The sequence below is a fragment of the Tenebrio molitor genome, chromosome 1 (genome assembly GCF_963966145.1).
Source record: "Tenebrio molitor chromosome 1, icTenMoli1.1, whole genome shotgun sequence".
Taxonomy (NCBI): domain Eukaryota; kingdom Metazoa; phylum Arthropoda; class Insecta; order Coleoptera; family Tenebrionidae; genus Tenebrio; species Tenebrio molitor.
Window position 1 is genome coordinate 13,252,401 of NC_091046.1, and position 23,056 is coordinate 13,275,456.

General features: G+C 33.0%; 1 protein-coding gene and 2 long non-coding RNA genes across 7 annotated transcripts in view; 2 read left to right on the forward strand and 1 right to left on the reverse strand.

The window, feature by feature from the left end:
- The window catches only part of sns (sticks and stones), a 316,393-nt gene that overhangs the window by 256,140 nt on the left and 37,197 nt on the right, over nt 1-23,056 (forward strand). Inside the window, exon 1 of one of the 5 annotated variants that reach the window (XM_069042521.1) lies at nt 19,243-19,823. The exons of the other annotated variants lie outside the window; for them this stretch is intronic. Coding sequence (XP_068898622.1) covers nt 19,802-19,823 — 22 coding nt within the window. The 5' untranslated portion in view covers nt 19,243-19,801. Of the gene's footprint in view, nt 1-19,242; nt 19,824-23,056 lie in introns of those variants that run through there. 5 annotated transcript variants of the gene reach the window in all.
- LOC138141404 (uncharacterized) lies at nt 4,381-5,034 on the forward strand. The gene is made up of 2 exons (XR_011163138.1): nt 4,381-4,792; nt 4,857-5,034. It is a non-coding gene; the product is annotated as an uncharacterized lncRNA (long non-coding RNA).
- LOC138141405 (uncharacterized) lies at nt 5,026-5,489 on the reverse strand. Its single transcript, XR_011163139.1, has 2 exons — nt 5,394-5,489; nt 5,026-5,210 (listed from the first exon to the last, which is right to left on the reverse strand). It is a non-coding gene; the product is annotated as an uncharacterized lncRNA (long non-coding RNA).

The window sequence follows — 23,056 nt, forward strand, 5'->3', positions numbered from 1 at the left end:
AGAAAAGTTTCATAAATTGACCAGTTCTTTCACTGGTTAAAATTAATAAACTTATTTCAGATACACCCTGTATACATAAAAATAAAACTCTGACACTAAACTCATTTAATTTTGACTCCCATGGTGATATAACAAGTAAATAAATTATTGAAATTAATAATAATAAAAATTTTAAAATTCTGGATTAGGGAACACATTGGTAGTTGAAATTCAAAAAGGTATATTATTAAAACTCATGTCATATCGTGAGGAAGTTCCTTAACATTGATACAGAACATAATAAAACACAACAAAGTCAAAATGTGGAGGCGAGACGCCGGTAATTATGTTGATTAGCACTGCACTATTACGTAACCATATGTACACATTATTACCTTGTAATACATATTGTCGTAGTGGATTTAAGATAATTTTTGAGATTTTTGAGATTTCCAAAGCTTCTAAATTCTTACTATGCAGGATTAGATGTTGGTAGTGATCTTGTACTGTGATAATATGTACGATTCGGGGTAGTTTTCATGACAATTTAATACATACCGGGTGTCCACTCTCAAAGTCGAACATAGGCAATTAACACTGTGTGTTCAGTTTATAGATATTATGCCATTATTTCGATACATCAATAAAATAAAGAATTAAATTATAATATTAAAGTAATTACTTAACAGTTTAAGGAGTTTTTATTATAAATTCTTTGAAAAAATTACAATGCAGTTCCTACCTTAGTTAATTATAAATCTAAATAAATTGCTGAATTTAAATTTCCCTTTATTTCAAATGTTATTAAAAATCCCAGCCCAGTTCTAGTACGAATATTTACTCGAGTGTTTTCTTGAGCCCAATATCGCATGTTTTGAACATTTGGTTCATTATATAGTGTAAAAGTACATTCGTCTGTGAAGCAAATTGTCGACAGAAAGCGTCGATAATTAGCACGCTCCTGTAATTTCATAACAGGTTTCACTCTTACTTTCTTCATCAACAGCAAAAATCTATTGATGACACTGTGTCTTGGAGGGATGATATCAAGGATGATATTTGTACTTCCTGAGGATATCCAGTATCCGCGATTGACTAAGGCCCGGTTGCATAAAGCAATGTCAAGTCGTTGTTAAAGTTAACATGATGTCAAGCGATCTGATTGGAGGATATTTAACATTTTATTTGAATCAGCCAATCAAATGGGCGTTGTTAGCTGACACGATGTTAACTAAGCTTTATGCAACCGGGCCATAAACTTACTTCAAGAGAAATTTGTCTTAATCTGTATGGAGTAACTATTCATTTTTCCGCAAATAATTTTGACAGTAATTTACCGAAATTCGCTGACTTAACCCAACAAATTACTAAATTTTTTGACAAATGCTGTCCAATTTGAAAATCATGACATGTCATATTTAAAAATCGCCAAGTTTTAAATTAGTATTTTAAAATAAAAAGCACCTTTAATCTTATTATTAGTATCATTTCAAGCGCAATAATTTTATCTTTCCATTTCCTTACCTGTAAGTTCAATTGGTGAGCAGGAATCAGCAAAAACTTTCAATACAATGTTAATTGCCTATGTTCGAGTTTGAGAATGCACAGGCTGTATAGTTCAAAATAATTGACCAGTTAAGTGACACGTTCAAAGACCCCGAAATCAGCAAATAAGTCCAATAGAATGTTTTTAACATTTTTCTCACGTTTACAATAATCTCTACTACACCCTAGTGCACCGTTAGTGCGCCATTTTTGGAACAGCCTGTATATATTCTGTACAGATAATTCTAGATACTCTAATTTCGCGTCTTATTTCTTGCATTCGCGTTTCTTCTTTCATTTTTTGCTTGCTCATTCATGCTCGTTCGACACGTTTGGAAATTTATTAGCATTTTGTTCAACTTTCAGATGTAGTTCGACTGAGACAAAATCAACTTAAAAATAAATTGTTTAATGATAAACCAGTAAGAAGGCAGTGACATAAAACTTTATCAATGTTGTCATAAAACTAGTCACCAACCGAATTGTAGAAATTCCTTCACAAATTCCTTGTTTCAAAGCTGCAGACTTTAAAGAAATTTGCCTTAAACTCAAGTTGTTTTGCCGAAGTCTATTGTCTATTAACTACATTGACTTAAGACTTGAAATTTACAAAATTTGTTTCGAACCTAACTTTGAAGTTCACCATTATTATCAATAACACATTCTTGTCTTGCCGTCGGAATTTATACATTCTATGGTGAAATTGCAAAAACTATAAAATGGAAATTGACAGCAAATTACATATACTTACTTAGTCTAACCCTATAATTTTTGTTTGCTGTTTCTTGGCTTCCATGTAACGGCGAATTTGCCACACAAAATGTTGTTGAGTAATTTGGCGACTTAGGTGGTTGGTGTAGGTATACCTGAGCGTAGTGTGTATCCCTTTTCATGTGGTTTCCATTGTATGACGAGAAAAGCAAAGCATAATGCGGCTAATATACACATCGAGTATTCAGTTGAATGAACACACGTTCACATAATATCTCGTTTTTCGTTTCAAAATTAATGAAATTAAATAAAGTAACGTACGTACTAATTAACTAGAGCTATATACTCTGAAAATTACATACAAACAACGCTGTGCTGATTCAGGAGCACTGAAAAAATGGAAAAAGTTCATCACGCTCTTTCATTTAGTCTTCTAGCTGAAATAACAGATCAAACAAACACACAAAAAATCTAGTTTTGCTAAGAGATTTTATGAATATTTGAAAAACTCCAATCTCGTACGCAGGATCTGAAGCGTTAAAAGGATAGTAGTAGTTAGAAATCTAAAATAAATTTAACTTGTCGAGGTTTAATTTGAATGAATTTATCAATTGAATATAAATAATTTGTGGGTGCGCTTGGCGGGAGTGATTTTAAAATCAATAATGCAGAGGCATCACACATGTGCCATGGATAAGTTAATATCGGTTCTCCATCTAACACTCTACATGTCCTTGTCAATAAAAGCTTGTGGAATATGGGAGTGCTTTAATTAATTAAAATTCTGTTCATTCGAGTAATTAGGGAAATTTTTTGGAGCGTATTTATTCATAATTGCATACGTGGTTAATTCGGGTTTTAATTGACATTCAAATTTTATTTGCATGAGTTCCTGCGACATGCATTCGTTTTAAATTACTCATTTATACGGTTAACTAGCCTTTATATAAATTCCGATTATTAAACATGAGTAATTTTGAAAACAATTTTCTGTTAAATTTCCTAGATAAAGAATGCTTATATTTGAGACATCAACTTAAATCTAAGAAAAGTTAATTAAGAGTTTTTTATTAAGTCATCCAAGGCTCTCACAAAGTTTGACAACATTCTAAATCTGACTGTATAATGAGTTATGAGTTATGACCGTTGACAGCTACTTTACAGTCGTGATTAGAGGAAATATGAGGAACTTCAGTAATTTTTTATTTTGAGAATTATTCTGATATACAATGCTATCACAGAACGGTATTCCTGCAACGAAAGCTTTTTTAGATTATCAAATTAGATTTTAATTTATTGTGGAAATTTTTCAATTGTTTAAGCCACTGAAATACCGAGATGACATCAATTTTTTTACTATTCATCCTCTGCATTATAAGACAAAGAGAATAAAGCTAACTTTAATGTTGATATTGTATAGTTTTAATAATTTTACAAAACATCACTGTAATATCAATTTTTTCTAATAACTGAACGATGAACTGGTATTTGCGTTATGAAATTTTTTATAGAGGTTTATGAATTTTAGTTTGTAATTTGTACAGATATTTTAATTATGTAGCGTTATTCTCATAAAATGTCTGGCAGTACCTAGTAGGTAGATGACTTTAGTTTTATTACCGGTCCATTTAATAGCAGGATTCCTTTTACAACCTAGAGGCAACTATAGACTTCCCAAGGATATAAATGTCTTAAAATTGTACATCCGACACATGTCGCAAATATAAACCATAAAACGTAAAATGTTATATCCTGAGAAATTGTTTTTAGTTTAAGTCAAATTAGAACGCCAACATTAACACACGTGAAAAATGCATAAAGGTCTCAGTAATATATTGTAACTAACTTGAAACGTATTAGGTGCATTTATGATTATCTACCACCTTGACTAAGATTGATTAATAGCAAGCTGATATTCAATAACTCTCTAAGTGACAGCGATAATTTAAAGAAAATCCGAGAGCTTGATATGAATTTCACAAGCTACTAAGATCAGTCGAGTAATGCAGGTGCATGCAATATCATATCAACTAGACTGTTGCATAAATAAAAAATAAGTGAATAAATCAGGATTGGTTTTTTTCAGTCATTTCTAAACGAGTACAATAATTTGCAAGGGGATATGTATTTATATATTTTATTCTCGGCTATTCGCCATTTCGGATAAGCAACATGACCTCTGGCGGTGGAAAGTCGAATCACCGAAAATTATCGCTTAATACGTAGCTAATGGCAAAAATAACATGATGAACGGTGTAGGGGTCACAGGTACGGGGGTTAGTGACAAAAAGTGATGTTACAATGGGCAAAAAGAAAGTAGATAAAACCAAGTGTTGTGTCCATGGTTGTCACACACGCAGAGCGAAAGACAGAGAGACCAGCTTTCATTACTTTCCACGCTAAAATAGTTGTAAAGTGCAAATCATAAACCTTTTTGGCGGCAAGGAAAATATAGACAGAAGAAATGCTTGGGACAAGGTTTTGTTATTGAGAAAACCTGCAAGACGGCATATGCGAGTATGCGGAAAACATTTTTTACGTGAAGATTTTATAAATCGTAAGTTCCACGAATTTGAGGTTAAAAGTTTGTAGTTTATTCTACTTTTTTCAATTCCACGCAGCATTTCCCAAAAATTGCGATTGAAGGAATTTGCTGTTCCTTCTCAAAAGTTATCCAAAGGACACACCACACAGACACAGAGAAAGTTTGCATCAAAAATTACAGGCAAAGTAGACTGTAGTGCACTTGACATAATAAGTGAGAAGGTAATTGTATTAAATAAAAAGACATTTAGTTTATTGATGTATTTTTATTGAAAACTTGTTGCTGTAAGTAAAATTTAATTGAAATTTAACGAAAAAAAGTCTAAAATTACCTGTACTGCATCCCATCACACTGTACCACACATCGACTGTCAGCAGAAGCCTCCAAGTATTTAAAAATTGTAACTAACCGAAGAAAAGCCTTCCTGTAACTGAAATATCAGCATATAGTATGTTTTCCACTTTTTAAAAGACTTTCAATGTTTTGAAAACAAAATATTTAATGCACCATAACCTATCTTTACGCCTCTATTTATTTTACGCCTGTTTTACGAAATTACATCATAATCTTTGATGCTTACATTAAAAAATGTTACTTTAAGGAATACACTTACCTTACTGAAAAACACACTGCATACAAATAACAAATAAAAGAGTTTTGGACACAAAAATTAACACGTAAACAAATGAAAAATCTCAAAAGGAGGATTTTCGATCAGCTGATTGTCAGAACAGCAGCGCCCTCGCAGTAGTCGAAATCGCGAATGTAACTGTGGTCCTATTTTTCTCATCAATGATTCATACACTATTAGGTACATACTAAAAATTTGTATTCTTTTCTAGTGACGTCTGATAATAGAAATTAATGCTGTCCACCCCTTTTATTATTATAAATTCTTACATCCCAGGAGATTATCGGTTTGAGGTCACGTCAACAGGAGACCTCATTAAGCTCAAATAACTGGATATGAAAAAGTGACATGGTTTATTCCAAGAAAACTAGCACTCTACTTGAACAACAATAAATGTTATTTTGCAAAGGGTTGACAATACCGGGAAAGTAGAGTGATTTATATGTCAGTTCTAAAAGTCTACGTAAAAGAAAAATCCAATTTGTATTTGTATAATTGCATAATGTTAATTTCGAACGAGCAAAAAAAGTTTTCCGCTCTATATTAAAAGAGAACGAAGTGGAAAATAATATATCACTGTTTTTTAACTAAAATAAAACTACATACTGGGTGTCCCAGAACTGCCGCATGATATTTTAATAACGTATTCCGGAGTGAAAATTAAGACTAAATTTGAAAGAATAAATGTCGAGGACCGTAGGGTATTTAAATGGTAAATTATTGAAATTAACCAATCGTGTGAAACTTTTTTCAACCTGTTGTAAGGTATATTAAGTAATCCGACTAGTTACTAGGAAACAACTTACATTTACATTTTTCAAAAATCGTATAAATTTAGCTGGTCCACTGTACTTGACAGAAATGAAGTGTCAATGTGACATTATTTTTATAATAGCTGCGTTGAGGCACGTCACCCTAAAATGAAAGCGTAAATGTTGAGCTGAGAAACGTTTATACACTCCTTGAAACTAGGGAAAAATATTGAGGTTCATGTTTGATTGGAATAATACCTTAACAAAAGCTGGTTTTTAAACAGTGTAAAACAGAAAAGCAATATTGTTTTGATATTTTAGAATTAAAAAAAAAGTTTAATAAGCAATCAAAAACCATAACAGTTAACAATTCGTAGATACTCTTATAATAATTGCTCAAAATGACCTCCACCAATTTAAATACAAAGGCGTGCTCGTCTTATTAAGCTTACTTGGGCGTCTTGAATCATTTGAGGTGTAATTGTTGCCAAAGCTTCATGCAATCTATCATCCAGTTGTTCTAAAGAGTTCACCAGTTCACGATAAACATAGTTTTTGACGTGACCCCACAAAAAATAGTCTAAAGGTGTGGGGTCAGGCGACCTAGCCGGCCAATTTATTGGCCCGCCACATCCTATTCAAGAATCAGGATATCTTATATCAAGGACTTGTTGAGCTTGAGTTGTATAATGCACTGGAGCACCATCGTGTTGAAGCCAGGGATGTACCAAGAATTGATGGCACATCGTCTAGATCTAGAAGATCAGGCAATTCATCATTAAGAAAATTGGCATAGACTTCACCATTTAATCTTGGAGGAAATTCAAACGGACCAACCTGAAACTCTACAGTCGATATTTTATCTGATAATCGTTTGTTTATCAACACTTGCCAATGAATCTCCTAAAATCCCAGCCCACAGATTATTATAATGCTAAACCGATGTTGAAATGCATTAACATGAATTGCATGTGGATTTTCGTCTACCCATACATGATAATTATGAATGTTAAATGTTCCGTTTCTTGAGAAAAAACATTCATCCGTAAATAAAATACTTTTTACAAAGTTGGGATTTGCTTCATGTTGTTGCAGTAACCATTCGCAGAACTGCACTCTGAGAGGAAGATCTTCAGGCAAGAGATTCTGTACACGCGTATAATGATAAGCGTGTTGTCGATTATCCTTTATCCGCTGTGTTGTACTTTTTGAAATGTCCAACATACTAGCGACGCTTCTAATACTTAAAGTTCCGTCTTCCTCAAAAGTCTGAAGAACAGCCTCTTCATTTGATGGAGTACGAGCCTCTCGTGTAACACCACCAAGTCCTTTAGTTTGAGGTACTAAATTCCCCGTATTCCTAGCGCGATTCACCAAACGGAAAAATACATTTGCAGGAAAACGTGCAGCGTAAGCTTCTACGGCTGCGTAAAGCACTTTCACCACATGCTCCATAAACTATGAGCATATCATAGTACTCTGCAGCGGTAAACATTTTCAAAACTGTTCACTTTTTGATTTTATGAAAAAATATTACTGTCAAAATGACGTTAAGAAATGTCACAATGTAATTTATTATTCGATTACAGCGGACCAAGTAATTCAAAGAATTTTATCGTATTATGAAAATCCAGGGAAATGAAACAAAGTAATGAGCTTACCTAATAAAGCAATTAACAAAGGTCTTATGATTGGTCAGCGAAAATCGCTTACAGTATAAATACTGTAGGACCCTCGACATTTTTTCTTTCAATTTTAGTCTTGATTTTCACTCCAGAATACGCTATTAAAATATCATGCGGCAGTTCTGGGACACCCGGTATATGATCAAATGTATGCAACTTTCCATGTAATACATCTACTGTTTTAATAACTACAAGTGGTTATACAGTACAGTGTGATTGAAAAATATTGTAGATATATTAAATGTTTATAAAATAACAGGTGAATTACCAATGAAGATTTTTGGTCAACTGCTGGTAATTATTTCTTAACCCTCCACCACCCGGCGGCACGGCAATTTTGCCGGAGTACATACACTATTACGGATAATACTATCAAGTAATAGTGCAGTGCTTATCAACATAATTACCGGCGTCTCGCCTCCACATTTTGACTTTTTTGTGTTTTATGTTCTGTGTCAATGTTAAGGAATTTCCTCACGATATGACATGAGTATAATAATATACCTTTTTGAATTTCAACCACCAATTTGTTGTCTAAGTCCAAAATTTTTAAATTTTTAAAAAGAGATTGCGGTACTATTCCTGTTGCTGAAATTATAAATGGTAAAATCGAAATTTTTTCTAAACACCAAAGATTTTTCATAGCAACGGAGAGTTCTAAATATTTATTAATTTTTGTATTATATGTCTGTGTTATATTGTGTGAATTTGGAACAGCTATATCTAAAAGCTTGCTTTTGTTGTTTATTTAAAATAATAATGTCTGGTCTGTTATGCTGAATATGAATGTCAGTTAAAACTGTACGATCAAAATATAATTTGTAATTGTCATTTTCCAAACAACTTTCTGGTTTATAAATATAATGTGGTTGTGTATCCTTTAATAATTTGAATTTAACTGCTAAATTCATGTGTCTATTTTTTGCGAATATATCACGACGTTTTTATATTCGCTTTGCGCCAAAACGGTGCAAGAAGAAATGATGTGTTCAATGGTTTCCCCTTCGGTTCCGCAAATCCTACATTTATCAATGATCGATTGCAATTATAATTTCTATTATTATTACATACATTAAATTTTTTTTACCTTTTTTGCTGCAAAATATACATCATCAAAATGCAAAATTTAGATAGATAATGTAATATTTTATGTAGTACGAGTATTTTACGTTACGAGGTTGGTAAATGCCATACAACAGAAGCAAGGAAATGTTTGAAAAACTGAGAAGCAGTGAAACTTTTCACTTTCGATTATTAGTTATTAAATGCTTGTTTTTTTTTTAACAAATTACATTAATGTTTAAGAAACCAGATCGAGTTTCGTAAATGCAACTTACACGACTTATTAACAACGCTGGTAAGTACCTGAAAAAACATGATCTAGAAATTATTAATAAAAAACCTTGAAATATTCCCTTTAATGGATGAATAAATTTTTAGTAAGAGCTTTTCTTATTTTAGAAAGTGACATTTTAGCAAATTGTTGTATTATTTGAACTTATAAACAAATTAGATTTATACCTATACCAGAAGAAAATAAAAATACCTTTTTTTCAAGTTTCTATTATCTTAATATAAATCTTTGAAGATAATGAAGAACAAGGAGAAGTTTATTGATTATTGTAGCTACATACATTTTTTTTAATATAAATACATATATCAAAGTTCTTTTGTGGACATAGTTTCTATTTATGGTAGAACTCCAGTCGCTTCCTGAAGGGACACTAGGTGGGGATGTGCAGCAACGCTATTTCCTTCGACCCGGTCCATTATTAGTAAATAAGAGTGGTTGCTATTGGTTGGATATTTGGACCCCGCAAATTTCCCCCACCAAATGTCCCTTCAGCCGCTAACAGAACGGTAAAGGAACCCAAATTATATATATTTTATCTTTTGTTTTACAGTATTGTAAATAAACGTAAATATTTTATTCTAGTTTACGAGATACGGACCGTCAAAACAATTTATTATTTTCATCTATTTAATTTTGTATTAATTTTGGTGATTTGTTTAGGATTTTCACTGAAACTATTACGTTAAAATTTCAAACGAATATCATGGAGCAAAAAAATGATGAATTAGCAAAGCAGTGAAAATTTATTTAAAATGATTGATATCATAACAATATCTGGGTACTGAAATTCTAATTGTTTGAAAATAAAGGATACCCGGATCGATTTTTGATGCATAACGTGATGCAAGTTATAATTCATGTGAATGCCCTGGGTTTGTGTGGTGATGCCAGTTCACAGCAGTTTCCTCTTTCAACTGGATTATAAATTATGTAATCAATACTATATCGTTCTCTACCTCCACCTTGAGTAACTAAATTTTGATCATTCGCCGGTAATCTGTTATTTATGGCGAACACAGCTTTTATGGATTCGGCCGAGTTAATCATATTAAAGACATCCGTTGCCTGTGGCATTTTCGTCTCCAGATATAAAAGAAACCATAAAGACAAAACCACAATTTACACCGTACGCTCAACCATCTCAGTAATCTCCACAGAGTAGAACGTTTGTTTGTCGCATAAAATATACTTTTCGCCGTCTGGTGTCGTTTGTGAATGGAGGAAAACACGTGGGATCTTCCAAATTAACAAATTTAATAACGTTGTTTACTGTAATCGGTGCATTTCCGGTTGCTGAAACCGGTAATTGGTCCGGTCGACTCACCTCAGGATCTCGGCTGGGCAAGATACAGTGGCTGGAAGCGGTTCAGCTGGATGCTGTGAGACAACTTCACCAGAGAAAACATTAAAAACCTGTCCTAGAAGAGAAGGAGCTCTGCTCAGATTAACATAATACGCTAGTGTGGGAACGCACTTGTGAATGAACTTTTGAGGCCACTTTTAATTATCAAGTCGTCATTAAATTTATTCAGTGCGCGGACATTGCTACCATTACTCCGAACAGACTTTTTCTGCTAGGGATGGAGGCGTAATAAGAAACTGAGTTCATAGAATGAATTTTCTCTGTGAAAGTTCAAACAAATGACATTTGGAAAACTTAGTAGTTTGCCACAATTTGAAAAAAAAATTGAATGTATCTGTTGTTTTTGCTTCTTTCTGATGTCGTTCTTCACTCCTACAAGAAACTTTATCCATGAAAGGTCCTACATTTACTTAAAAAATATTTTCTCTAGTCTATAAATACTGCAGTTGCGGACTGCTTTGACAGGCATTTTCATTTACATTTACTTGTAGCTTAGTAATTAGTAACCAATTGAATTGAAACTACAATCTGTTTTTTTTATCAAAGAACCAGCAACACCGCAATTTACAACCAAAATAGAGATGGCAACATTGTACACTTTTGACCTAGGGTGGAAAATCTCATCATCATATAAACATGAGATATTAGTAGTCTTCATTTGAGAGTTTAATAAATGTCTCACTTTGCGAGCCATTTTTAATACGTCCAAATTTTAAGTGCGAGATACGAGCCCAATACGAGTTTGCGTAGTTTCCATGACATTAAAAATGACAGGCGTTGGCAGGTGTAGACAATAGATATCATTAAATTCCCTAAATTTAGTAAAATTTTATTATTGCAAAGATACATCAACAGGTTGTGGTTCTTTGATAAAAAAAAAAACAGATAATATATCTGTCATGAATCGACCGATTGAAAAAAAAATTTCACGATAAGATGACAGTTTTCAAATTCAAATTGACCTGTTTGAGGGTTTTGTCAAAAATGGACGACATACACGGTGTCCCAGAACTCCCGGATCAAACTTAGTGTGTTTTCCTTGGTAATAAATGAAAGCAATAGCATTAAAAAATGGTCAGAGTGTAGTAGATTTTTTGTAATTAACAATTAAAATTGACCAATCAGAAGATCGCTGTTCAATTTCAGGTAAATTCAACGAACACTATACATATTGCTTAGCAACATAATTCTAGTAGTACATAATTGTTATTATTAATGCGTATTACACGTTACTTAGTAACTGAAGGAAAAACTCAGTTTTCTGGTGAAAACTGCTCAATTTGAAAAATTCATAACTAAGAGATTGTTGCACCCTAAATATTTTTCTTAACGTTTTTCACCTCCATTACAACTAAGGAATATGCCTTTTAAATCTGATTCGCAGTTTTGGGACACCTCTATATTCCCTACTTTCCACTCGCACTGTACGATGTTTAAATAAACATTTCGTTTCATATTGCAATTTTGATAATAAATTGTTACTTGCACACGTTACGATTAATATGGAAAAATGTTTAATTAATTAAAAATTGTTGTTTTATTTATATCAAAATAAACATGCGATGTAATTATGAAACATCAGTTTGAATTTTAACAAAGCAAATTGTTTTATTTGTACAATCAGTTCTACAGAAACAGCGACTCAAGTAACATCCATCAGTTATCTACAAAGTATCTCAAAATAATTGTCGTAGGATGCTTGGATAGAAAAAAATAGTTTGCTTCGACGATAAGGTCCCGCACTACACTACAAAACATAACCTCCAAGCCGCTGACAAGTGTCAAATATCATTTCTGTGATTCATTGCAACAAAAATATTTTATTATTCTAAAGAGCTGTAATTGGTTTAGAACCATTAGAAACTGGTTTAGTTAATATTGTTTGGTTGATAAACCTATTAACTTCTCTTAAAACTGTCATTTTGATGGTTGTTGGTACTATTGCGATCAAAAAATTTTGGACACTAATGTCATCGTGCTGTCATACATTCTAAAACGACCCTTATGTATTAATAACCTCAATTTTGATTGTGTCAATTTTGAAAATGTGAATGTCAGATTTACCGAGAAAATATTCAAAAAGTTGTAAAAATCAGACAAATGGAATAGAACGAGGTTTTAATTAATAAAAAATATAAAACAAATACCCAAATATACTCGCATATTAAAAAAAGGATATTTTAAACCGGTGTCAAATTGACAACAATTTCATCTTTCATGTGACAGTTTCAATAAAGCATGATTTAGAGTAATTTTTTTAATGTGACAGAAGTTTGATGTCCAAAATTTTATGATCGCAATAGTACCATTTTTCAAGTATGCGTCAAAATTCAAAACACCGAGATTGTCAAAGCCTACTAGATACCACAATCATTTTGGAACACTATTTCTATCAATAGTTAACGAATTGTTCTCCAAATTTGGCATGATTCTACAAAAAAAGTTGGTATTTCATTTACATTGATTTATTTTAATTTTTATTACAATAAAATCTTTCTTCACTTGTGCTGTATATTCCTGTAAGTCTGCGGAAATGCACATTTTCACATTAATCTACCTAATCTATCTAATCAAACAAATGAATTTGCTATAATTTGTTGTTTTAGTTGTTACATTAAAATTTATTTTATCTTTAATAATGTCCTCTTTTTTTCTTGAAATTGGCTCTAATACCACGAAAAATCTGTAAGCGCGAATTTATGGAGAATAGAGAACATTTTTATGAACCACCTTACAATCAATATTTCCGAAAAGCTTTTTTCTCGAGGATAACGAAATGAAGATTTTCATTCATCCTCTTGATTAAATGAGGCGAGGGTGCGTGTTAGGTTGCCGCTGTCATTATATCGTCAATAAACTAGAGTCTCATGATAGTAAAATTAAATCACCTGTCAATAAAGCAGCAATAGACTAGCAATTTACACAAGCGAACAACTGCTGCAAAATACATTCCCCTGTACTTTCGCGGGAAAACGAGGGGCGGCCCGGCCGCACGAGGCAGACAGACAGGGACGGTCGTCAACTTTTAAAACAATCGACCTCGTGGAGTGAATACAATTTTAGACACAATCCTCTATGGCGATCCACATGTGCCCCTCACCATGTAAATTGTCAAGCAAGATGAATTGCCAAAATTAGTCGGACGAAGCTGCACAGCCACACTGTATTACTAAAATACGAGCAAATTCGATGATTATTAACGCCGTTTTTCCCTCCGTGTCCAGTCGGTTTTGTGAAATTTTTGATTAATCGAAAACTTTTTTCATATGCTTTGTACGACAGCTGTTCTATTAAAATAAAATGGCAAAGACACGTTTGTATTGAACATAAATCCGTGTATGCGAACTGAACATGGAAGAATTACGATTTCAATTTGCCAGATTTTTTTGGCCAGTCGAACTTTTATAAAATATCTGTTTTTTATCACAAATTCCGAAACATGTCACCAACACATGTAAGTAGCGCTGCCGATGTAATACAATATTTTGATTATCTCCCGCTTAGTTTGTAAACCACACTGCGCTGCCCCCAGCTTTGGTATAGCTGGTTTATTTTTAATTCGGCTATGCAGTAACGGTCTTGTTTTATCAAAACAAAACACTGTTCTGTTTTCGTAATGAAATACAGCATTAATTTATTGCCATTGCATCGTTCAAAATGCTGACTTGGGATAATAATAATAGAGGCGCTCGTAAGCTAGGACCAAAGCGTTCCGGGTCCACCCAATAAGGCTCTAATTTGAACATACTCTAGCGAAATAAGAATAAAGCAACAATATTAATATGTTTGCTATGGTATCTGCATTCATCCACCCAACCGTCCATGTACGACATAATGAAATTAAATATTAATAAGAAATAAAATTTCAGCAAAAATTTTGTGCACCAATAAAAAATTACACAAAAGTCACATTAGCTTGACAGGATATGACGTGAACTTTTTTACGGGGTATCATATTTTATTTCTCTTTCAACCATATGTTGATAAATTTTACAAATAAAAAAATATGCATGTCAAGCTTGAGGGAAAAGTATAGTAATAAACAGTTTCTTAGGTACTTTAATTAAGACTGCTTCAGATTAAATTCTGCCGCACACATTAATAAGGACAAAAACATTGTTTATTGAGATTTGGCAAGTTATCAGAATTGTGTGCCTCTAATATGCGGATTCAGCTTTGAAATGATTTGATAAATTTGTAAATGTCAGTCGCATCCTTAACTGACGTTGTCAGTTCAAACTGACAATTAATAATTTAATTCGGAAATTACAACAATATGTTGAGACAGTTAGTCATGATACTGTTTCTGTTTATGAAAAATATCTAGCGAAATAAATATTTTCCTAATAAAAAAAAGTACAACTGAATTTATAATTTTATTTATTTTATTCCCCATTTTCGTCCAAGTTAGAAAATAAGTATTCATGAATAAATTCGAATTTGGCACTTTTTATTAACTGAAAAAAGCGTTCGCAATTGTGCTTTTTCAAATTTCGAGAATGTTTACAAATTCACGACAATATTGACACAAGCACAACAAACACAATTGCTGCTGAAGAAGTAATTTGTAATTACAAAATTAGCCAATTCTATTTCCGCACACAGCTAATGATAAATTGGACGTACCGTAACTTCACCAGTTTGCAGCAATTCGCTTAACATAACTCAAATATGTAATCTGTTATTATTAATGACTAAAGTGGAGGTCTTCGCTAGAAGGTATTTATAAAAGAGCTAAATTGAACTGAATGTCAACAACTCTAAATTTAACACCAGAAAACTACCTTATTGTGGGTTACATGAAATAATTTTATTTGTCACCAGATGTTGTCTGTGGCTTGCAGCTAACATATTTAGATTTAAAATTTAAAATAACATTTAGTGAAGAAAACTTGTTATTCAGTGAGTCCGTGTGTAGCAGACATTTAAATACATACAGCTATAAAAACATAAAATATTTTATTACTTTGTATATCTAACACGTTTCAACAAATAATTCACTTATAAATGCACTTTCACTGATAAATAACCTATTTAGTTTTCATTTTAATTTCAAGGCTTCCCTGCAAAAATACAAATACAAATCAGTATCCAAGCGATTGTATTTTCTTGTTACAGAAGAGAATTCGACTGATCAGAAAATATCCTTTTGTCTTCTTAATATTATTTTGGCCAGGCTAACAAAACTTCTTTATGAGACTTCCTCGTTGTTAAAAAACACAATATGCAATGCATGTTGAACGTGATTTTTGACTCCTCGATATAAAAATTAGTGCGATTCTGTTTCAAAATTTAGCAAGATTGTTATTGAACAATATTGATTTTGCATAGATCCAACCAATCAACAGCTTCATATCATAGCAACTACAACATTGTTATACAGCAATATTGGTAAATTTTAAAACAGAATCGCAGCAAATGTTTCATATACATAATTACAATGATTCAAACGGATATCGAGGAATAAAATACATGAAGAGAAAAAAAATCTGTTAACAATTTAATAGAGCCATGTTATTGATTAAAAGTATTCCTATTATATGAACCTAAATGACCTACATCAATGTCTCAAGCACAATCAATATTTTGTGGTAAATATAAAATACAGAGAACTCGATAGTAAGTAGAGGTTTATTGTTTTCTTTCTATTTGTGTAAGAGAATAATATCTTGCACGACTACAAAATTAGAATCCGCTGTTGTAGTTGAAGTTTTACAAAATCCCATCAAATATTCATGGATTGGAATTTATAGGGTAGCGAGAATTTGTTGGGCATTAAAAATTTATCGAAGGGGACATTACTTTCATCAAGTGCAACCGGCCCATCCCACCAGATCACAACCGCCACCCTTGGGTTTTTGTGGCATGCTAACACGCACACGGACGGACTACTTGTAATCAGTTAACAACTTGTAACTTTGAATGATAATGAAGTGATTTTTTCAGTCTTAAATGAGTTTCTTATAGACTGTGTTAAAAATAACACAATAGACGCACATTATGTTTATCCAGCGTTGCGATGAAGCTATTTTTTTCTGGCCGAAAAAGAATTCAGATTTTAATTTTTTGTGTACAACCCTCTACAATATTAATTCCCATTTTCCGACAGCCGAGATTGGCGTCGAATTTTTATTACAAGCAGCAACTTTGCAAATAATAATCCAGGCACATTCCTTTCAGATGAATTTTTCATCCAGTTCATTAACGATAGGCTAGTAGATGCGAATAATATTGAATTATTTTAACAATAAGTTCAAACATTTACATATTTGTTAAAATAGAGTTTTTCCACGCTATCAAACTAGCACGTTACTACAAATAAGTAAGTTCCCAGAAATATAATAATCATATTGGTACAAAAGGTATATTTTAACTTTATCACAACACAATGTCATGTTTTACTTCTTGCAATATTTACTAGTTTTTTATTTTTTAATCTGTCATTTTAGTATTGTTTGCAGAAATGTTAGTTTCTTATAATAGTTTGCATTAATGAAACAAGTATATTTCATTCATTAATAGGTGATTTATCAGTATCACTTTATCACCCGACTCCAAAATTTTTAATTTTTTAACTAGATTTATTTCTCTTGCAAGATACAGGTGTCCCAAAAATGGCGCACTAACGGTGCACTACGATATAGAAGAGACGTAAACAGAGGATCAAAAGACTTTCCAAAAAATGTGACATTCCTGTTGCCATTGAAAACTCTTGAATTGTCTCCCCCCCTTGCATTGCTACTTAGTGAAATATAAATAAATGTAATCTACTCGTATGTCAAAAGACGACAACTTAGCAATACAAATTACCTGTCCCAGGATTTTTGTAAAAAATGAACGTTATAAATTTAAGTAATTTAATCCTTACTTTAGACTCGTACTATTTATTTCAACAATTTAACATTAATTTTGTAATGTTTAATTGTGTAGTTTCTAGTGTAGTTGCTAAGGATAATTAAAAGTCGCTTTGCTTTTCTGTCGCCAATGGTAAAATAACGTCATCCCAATTAACACTTGTGCCACTTCCTCCTACCGAATCGATGTAAATGTTCAATAAAGTTAAGACACAAACAGAGCGTGTTCGCGCAAAACAAGAGATATTTTACAGAAAAAAAAGAACGGAACGGAAAAAAGAACGGAAATTCAGTTTAGATCCAGGTTTTAGAATAATAATAATTCATCTATTTAAATTTTTTGCGGGGAAAAGCTCTCTCTGATAAAAGAATAAAATTTAATGGAACATTTGGTGTTCACAAATATAAAACTTTATTAATTTCCTTGCATCAAATACATTTTATTATTTTACTGAAGCTGACTCGCGTTTCGACAGCATCATCAGAGAGACAATGCAAAAGTCATTAAGTGTATTTGGCACAGGAGAATAAATAAAATGGTCCAGTACATTTTATTTAAGGAGCTGAATAATACTGAAACAAAACGATACAAAAACTAAAAATGTTAGTGTTTAGGTATAAGGAAATTAATTAAATGTTATATCTGATGGAAATGAATTAATGAATGAATTAATTAATTGGCCAAAATATCACCCGAACTGAGAAAAAGGAAATTCATAAAAATTATTAGACGAATTAGATATACATAATTCTATAGGTGTTCATTTAAATTTCTTCACAATGTTGGCGTTGAAGAGTCGATTGTGAACCCATCACTCGTCAGTCTGCAGATTAAAAACACAAACAACGTAACAAGTAAGGTTAGATTTAAACAGCCGCTCGGTGATTCGTAATCCGTGGTGCGTTCACAATCGACTCTTGAACGCCAATTGTGAGGAAACCCGATATACATAATAAGTATTTCTCTTTTTGATCGTATTATTCTTTTTAGTTTTTTCGTCACATTTATTTGAGAAATAGACATCCCCGCTTTTCTTCAATACAAATTACAAATTTTAAATAAAATTATTAGATCTCATTTTTTCTATTTCTTTTTATTTATAATAGGTGATCTCGTTTTTTAAGTACGAATTCAGAAATAAGTAACATAAACACTGAAATGAATCAATTAATTACAATTATAAGTTTAATTAATTAATTAATTAATTAATTAATTAAAAAAGTAATTCGGGATTTGAGCGTGTAATATCTTTTAAATGATGGCTTTAATATCGTAGTATAAATCTGCTTGGAAATCTGGTTGTCATTAAAGCCCCATTTGCGCAAAAAGGTGGTAAACCGGATCTGATGTTGAATGGTATTTGTTTTTTTATTTTTTGTAAATGCGGGGTAATTGTACTTTAAATTCCGACGAATGCAAGTGTCACGAATTCATTCTGTGCATTTATCAAGAAGCGTAAGGTGAATCGGTGCGACCCAAAGTGTGTACCGGACAGATACGGTCGTGTAGTACAAAAAAGCGAATAAGCCCCCGAGCAGGAATGATTTTAAATTTTGTTGTTGGCGTCCGCAGCTGCAAAAGGGCCAAAACTCCTCTTCCTGTCGCACCTGTTATCGACGTAGACGGACAGGTGAACTGGATCCCAACAATTAAATTCTACACTGGTTTCGATTCAGTCAAATAATTCAGAGACAAGAGAGGCGAGAGCAGTACAGCCTGTCCATTATTTCTCCCTTTTTTGTAGGTAACTACCAGTTAGTGGTACGGCTTGGTTAACAGGTGATGGCAAAGAAACGAAACGATGTTTCTTCGGTTGACTTCGAGATTAACCGCTTCAGCCGCTCCACGTGAAACACTCAGTGCGTCTCGAAGCTCGGAGTCGGAGCGAGGGCAGCTGCGGTGCCTCTGGCCTAGTGGACACAGATCCGGTTTAAATTAGCTCCATCCAAACGAGTCGGTACGACCCGCGAGAAAATCTCGATCACAACGACATTCGCATTCACAGTCGTCGCGGTTTTCCAGTTGTGGTGCGCCCGGAAAAACAAACGGGCCCGGATTCATTCATAATTTCACGGATAGTACCTGTGTGGTGTTGTGAAAGTACTAACGACCATTCATGAGTTCGGTGATTGCTCAATCGTTGTGCTTAAACGGTGTGTGAACCCGGGATTATTTGTAATAACAATTCTAACTATGTGGCTCATTAGTGGTCCTGCCGGTCCATCTCCTGACACCAGTTCTGCTAATATTTCAGTGAAGTGACTTCAACGATGCGTGAGCGTGAAACAGTTAGAAAAAATTAATTTGGTCTGTGATAAATCCTGTGTGAAGTGATATAGTGATTGTTTCAGTTAGTTGGATATACTCGATACCCCGTTATTATGGATTACGTTCAGCACATATGTAAGTTGTCTGGGAGTTTTTCCGCACTTTTGTCGTGCCGAAACTGAAACTCATGTGCATTTTTTTTTTGCCAGACAGCTAGCTGTCTGGGAGCGGTTTTTGCGCCGCCTCGTCCGACTTTACGGAATATCATTCTCAGAAAGTTTACATTAATTTCGTCTTTATTAATTCATAGTTGACTTGCCTCCTATGGAAGAGGTAAATGACTCGAACTGACTCCGGTCCAGATGCTAACAGACTGTCATAACGTAACATTATGTTGATTTACTTACAACAAAAAGTGGTCAATTAACTCGCAGACCTGATGTTAAAATAAAAATACGAAAAGTTGTTTCGCCCTACCTTACACGTTCAGACCCGGTCTCTGAAGTGTGGAAAATTAAACATCTGCTGAATTTCTGATTGGGAGTAATGTGCACTTTGCAATAGTTTAATCACTTGGCAAATCTTGAAATTTCTGAAAAAGGACAGCCAATTGTTGGTTCCGATATGTTATTGGCACATTTATAAATAGACCATAGTGCTATTAATAATTTTAACAAACTCACGATGAAAGGCTACTGCTGGACAAGCTTTGATTATATTTCTGGCGTGTAACATAAGGTGTTTGAAGAGACGCCAGAAACAGATCTCTTTATTGATTGCTCACATAAAACGTCGTGAATTTTTAACTGCTTTTTGATTTTTTTTTTGATGATTTTTTTGGCGCAACGAATTATTTATAAGGTTGTCATGAATTGTGGAGAGGAAAAGGTTTGCGTTCTGCCAATAGCCTTGGTTGAATCTTCATCATTAATAAATAAACGATCTCTAACCGAGATCTACAAAAAGGCCAAGTCTGCGAGGGGAGACGGAAGTGAAACTTAAATTATCAATGGGCAGTAACGCTTGAATAATTGACGAGACTATTTGAAATACTTCGAGTCTAACTTGGAAATGTTTCCGCTTATAAATAATGAAGCCCTTCAGTTTGCATGAGGACGCTTTATTAAGTAATTTAACTAGTTTTAATGTGCCCACGAAAAAATCTTTGAATTTGTCACGAGCTAATGGACGCTCGCCGTTAAAAATTGAGCTTTCAGGATAGTCAGAGTTAGAGTTAATTAACGAAAGAAAGTGTTGCACCTGAAAGAGCTGGACCCTCGTATTTTGAGCCGTAAGCAACGTAAATTTGAATTCAGGTCTGGCTCTTCGTTTCAGAATCATGTTATATTTAAAAATCATTAAAATTCTCATTTAACGCAAATGAGAGTTTGTTTCATGGTCGAGCGCAGTGCATATTTCAAAGTAGCTGTCCTGCCTTTCAAGACCACCACCAGCTCCCTCTAGGCGCTCGCTCTTCAACTGGCTCTACTTGTTTTTATAGTCGCCGGATACGAATCAGGTTTTGAAAACCCATTTCCGTTGTGGCTTTTTTTCAGCTGATATCTTGATACCGACTCGCCCGACCAGATAGGTTGGTAATGACCTGCAATGGATGATTATTATTTATGTCATATTCATATCTTTTCCACATTTTTTTCAGACTAATTGTCTCTCGGTCTCCATTAGATGACCGTGTCGTGTCGGTCGTTTTTTGACGCTAGAAAGCAATAATTATTATTTCAGGAAAGCAAATTTTGCTAGTTCGCCTACAGCCATTTAATTGTAATTTGTCTAATAATGAAGTTAACGATGGGAACAACTTTTTCATTGGAGTACTCTTGTGATTATTTTCCTAAAGAATTTAATTGCTTCCGTAACTTTTTGCACTTTTCGAGACCATTAATTTTTTTCGAACCAAACGAAGGAAACTGGAACATTCAAGCCGGTAATTTGAGTGCATTCATTCCTTTAACTTCGACCGACAAATGTGATTTTTTAGAAAAGGCAATTTTTGCTTCCTTAATTTAAATGTACAAGTTTTTTATTTCAACAATACGTCAACACAACTATTTTCTTTATTACTGCTTGAAAAACTGAGAGCTGATACTCGATAAATGTTTTTTTTTTATTATTTACAAATCTCGCTGAAGAGAAACTGTTTGATTCAATCGTCTAGACAGCCAAATTATATTTCTAGACATGTTTCGAATTGAAACATCAAGCTATTGAACTGAGGCACTACTTCAAAGAAAATCAGACACTACGCTTCGATTTCATGAGTTTTGCTGAAATAATCTGAAATACTCATTTTTCTCTTTTCTGTTTTTATTTCGTTCTTTACTGAACACATACAAAAATCTTTATTTTACGTTATTTTAGCGTTATGGGAATTGTTAAATTCAACTTTTCGTTTGATGTGCAATTTTATCTCGGTTTTATTTAGCAGAGCTTTTACGTTCTAAATATGTTTTATTTGTTTATTAGAAAATATTGATCTTCTTACAACAATAAATCTACTTGAGTAAATCAAATGTTGGAATAACTTTTAATTCTTTCAAAATACAAAACACAATATTCAAGTTTACTTATAATTTAATTAATATTTTTACATTATTTTTAAGCTATCCTACAAGTACAAAGTGTCCATAAAAGAATGTATGTCAAGAGTACTGTGGAATTGTGAAGCACTATAATTTTATTGTGTCGAACTATGTCGAACCGTTGAAGCCGTCAAATCAGATGTCAACAGTCAAATGTCAAAATATTACATTTTAACGTCAGTTATGATTTAGACGTCTTCGTTGTTTTGCTTGTGATTTGCTTCAGTTTTTCTATATTGTAATTACTTTTCATCTTACAACAGTTTTTATTAAAAACCAGCCAATAATGGACTTCCCTACATAACCTCTGTTTTTCTATTTGGTACCACAATATGCTACAGAGCGGCAAAAATTAAATATGTATGTATATGTATTTTTTTTTCAATCTACTAGAATTCCACAGGACTGTTGATATACGTTATTTTGTAGACACTTTGTATAATACCTACACTAAGAGATAAAAATATTATTTCTTTAAGACATTATTGAATTTAGAAGTGTCGACAAATCGACAAAAAATGGGTAAATAGTTTATTTACATTGTATACAACACTGCTATTTCTTGATTAACAATAATTTGATTAATGAATGAAGTACTTAAATAAGGAAGATCCGGCTGAAGTGGCGGTTTAATTAATTACAATAATTAATTAGCGAAGGTCCCTACAGATAAATTATTTTTCACATTTTTTGATCGATGGTGTCGGTTGCACTGAAAAAATTGCTAAATTAATGTAGTAATAGATTAATATCTGCATAATCGCAGAA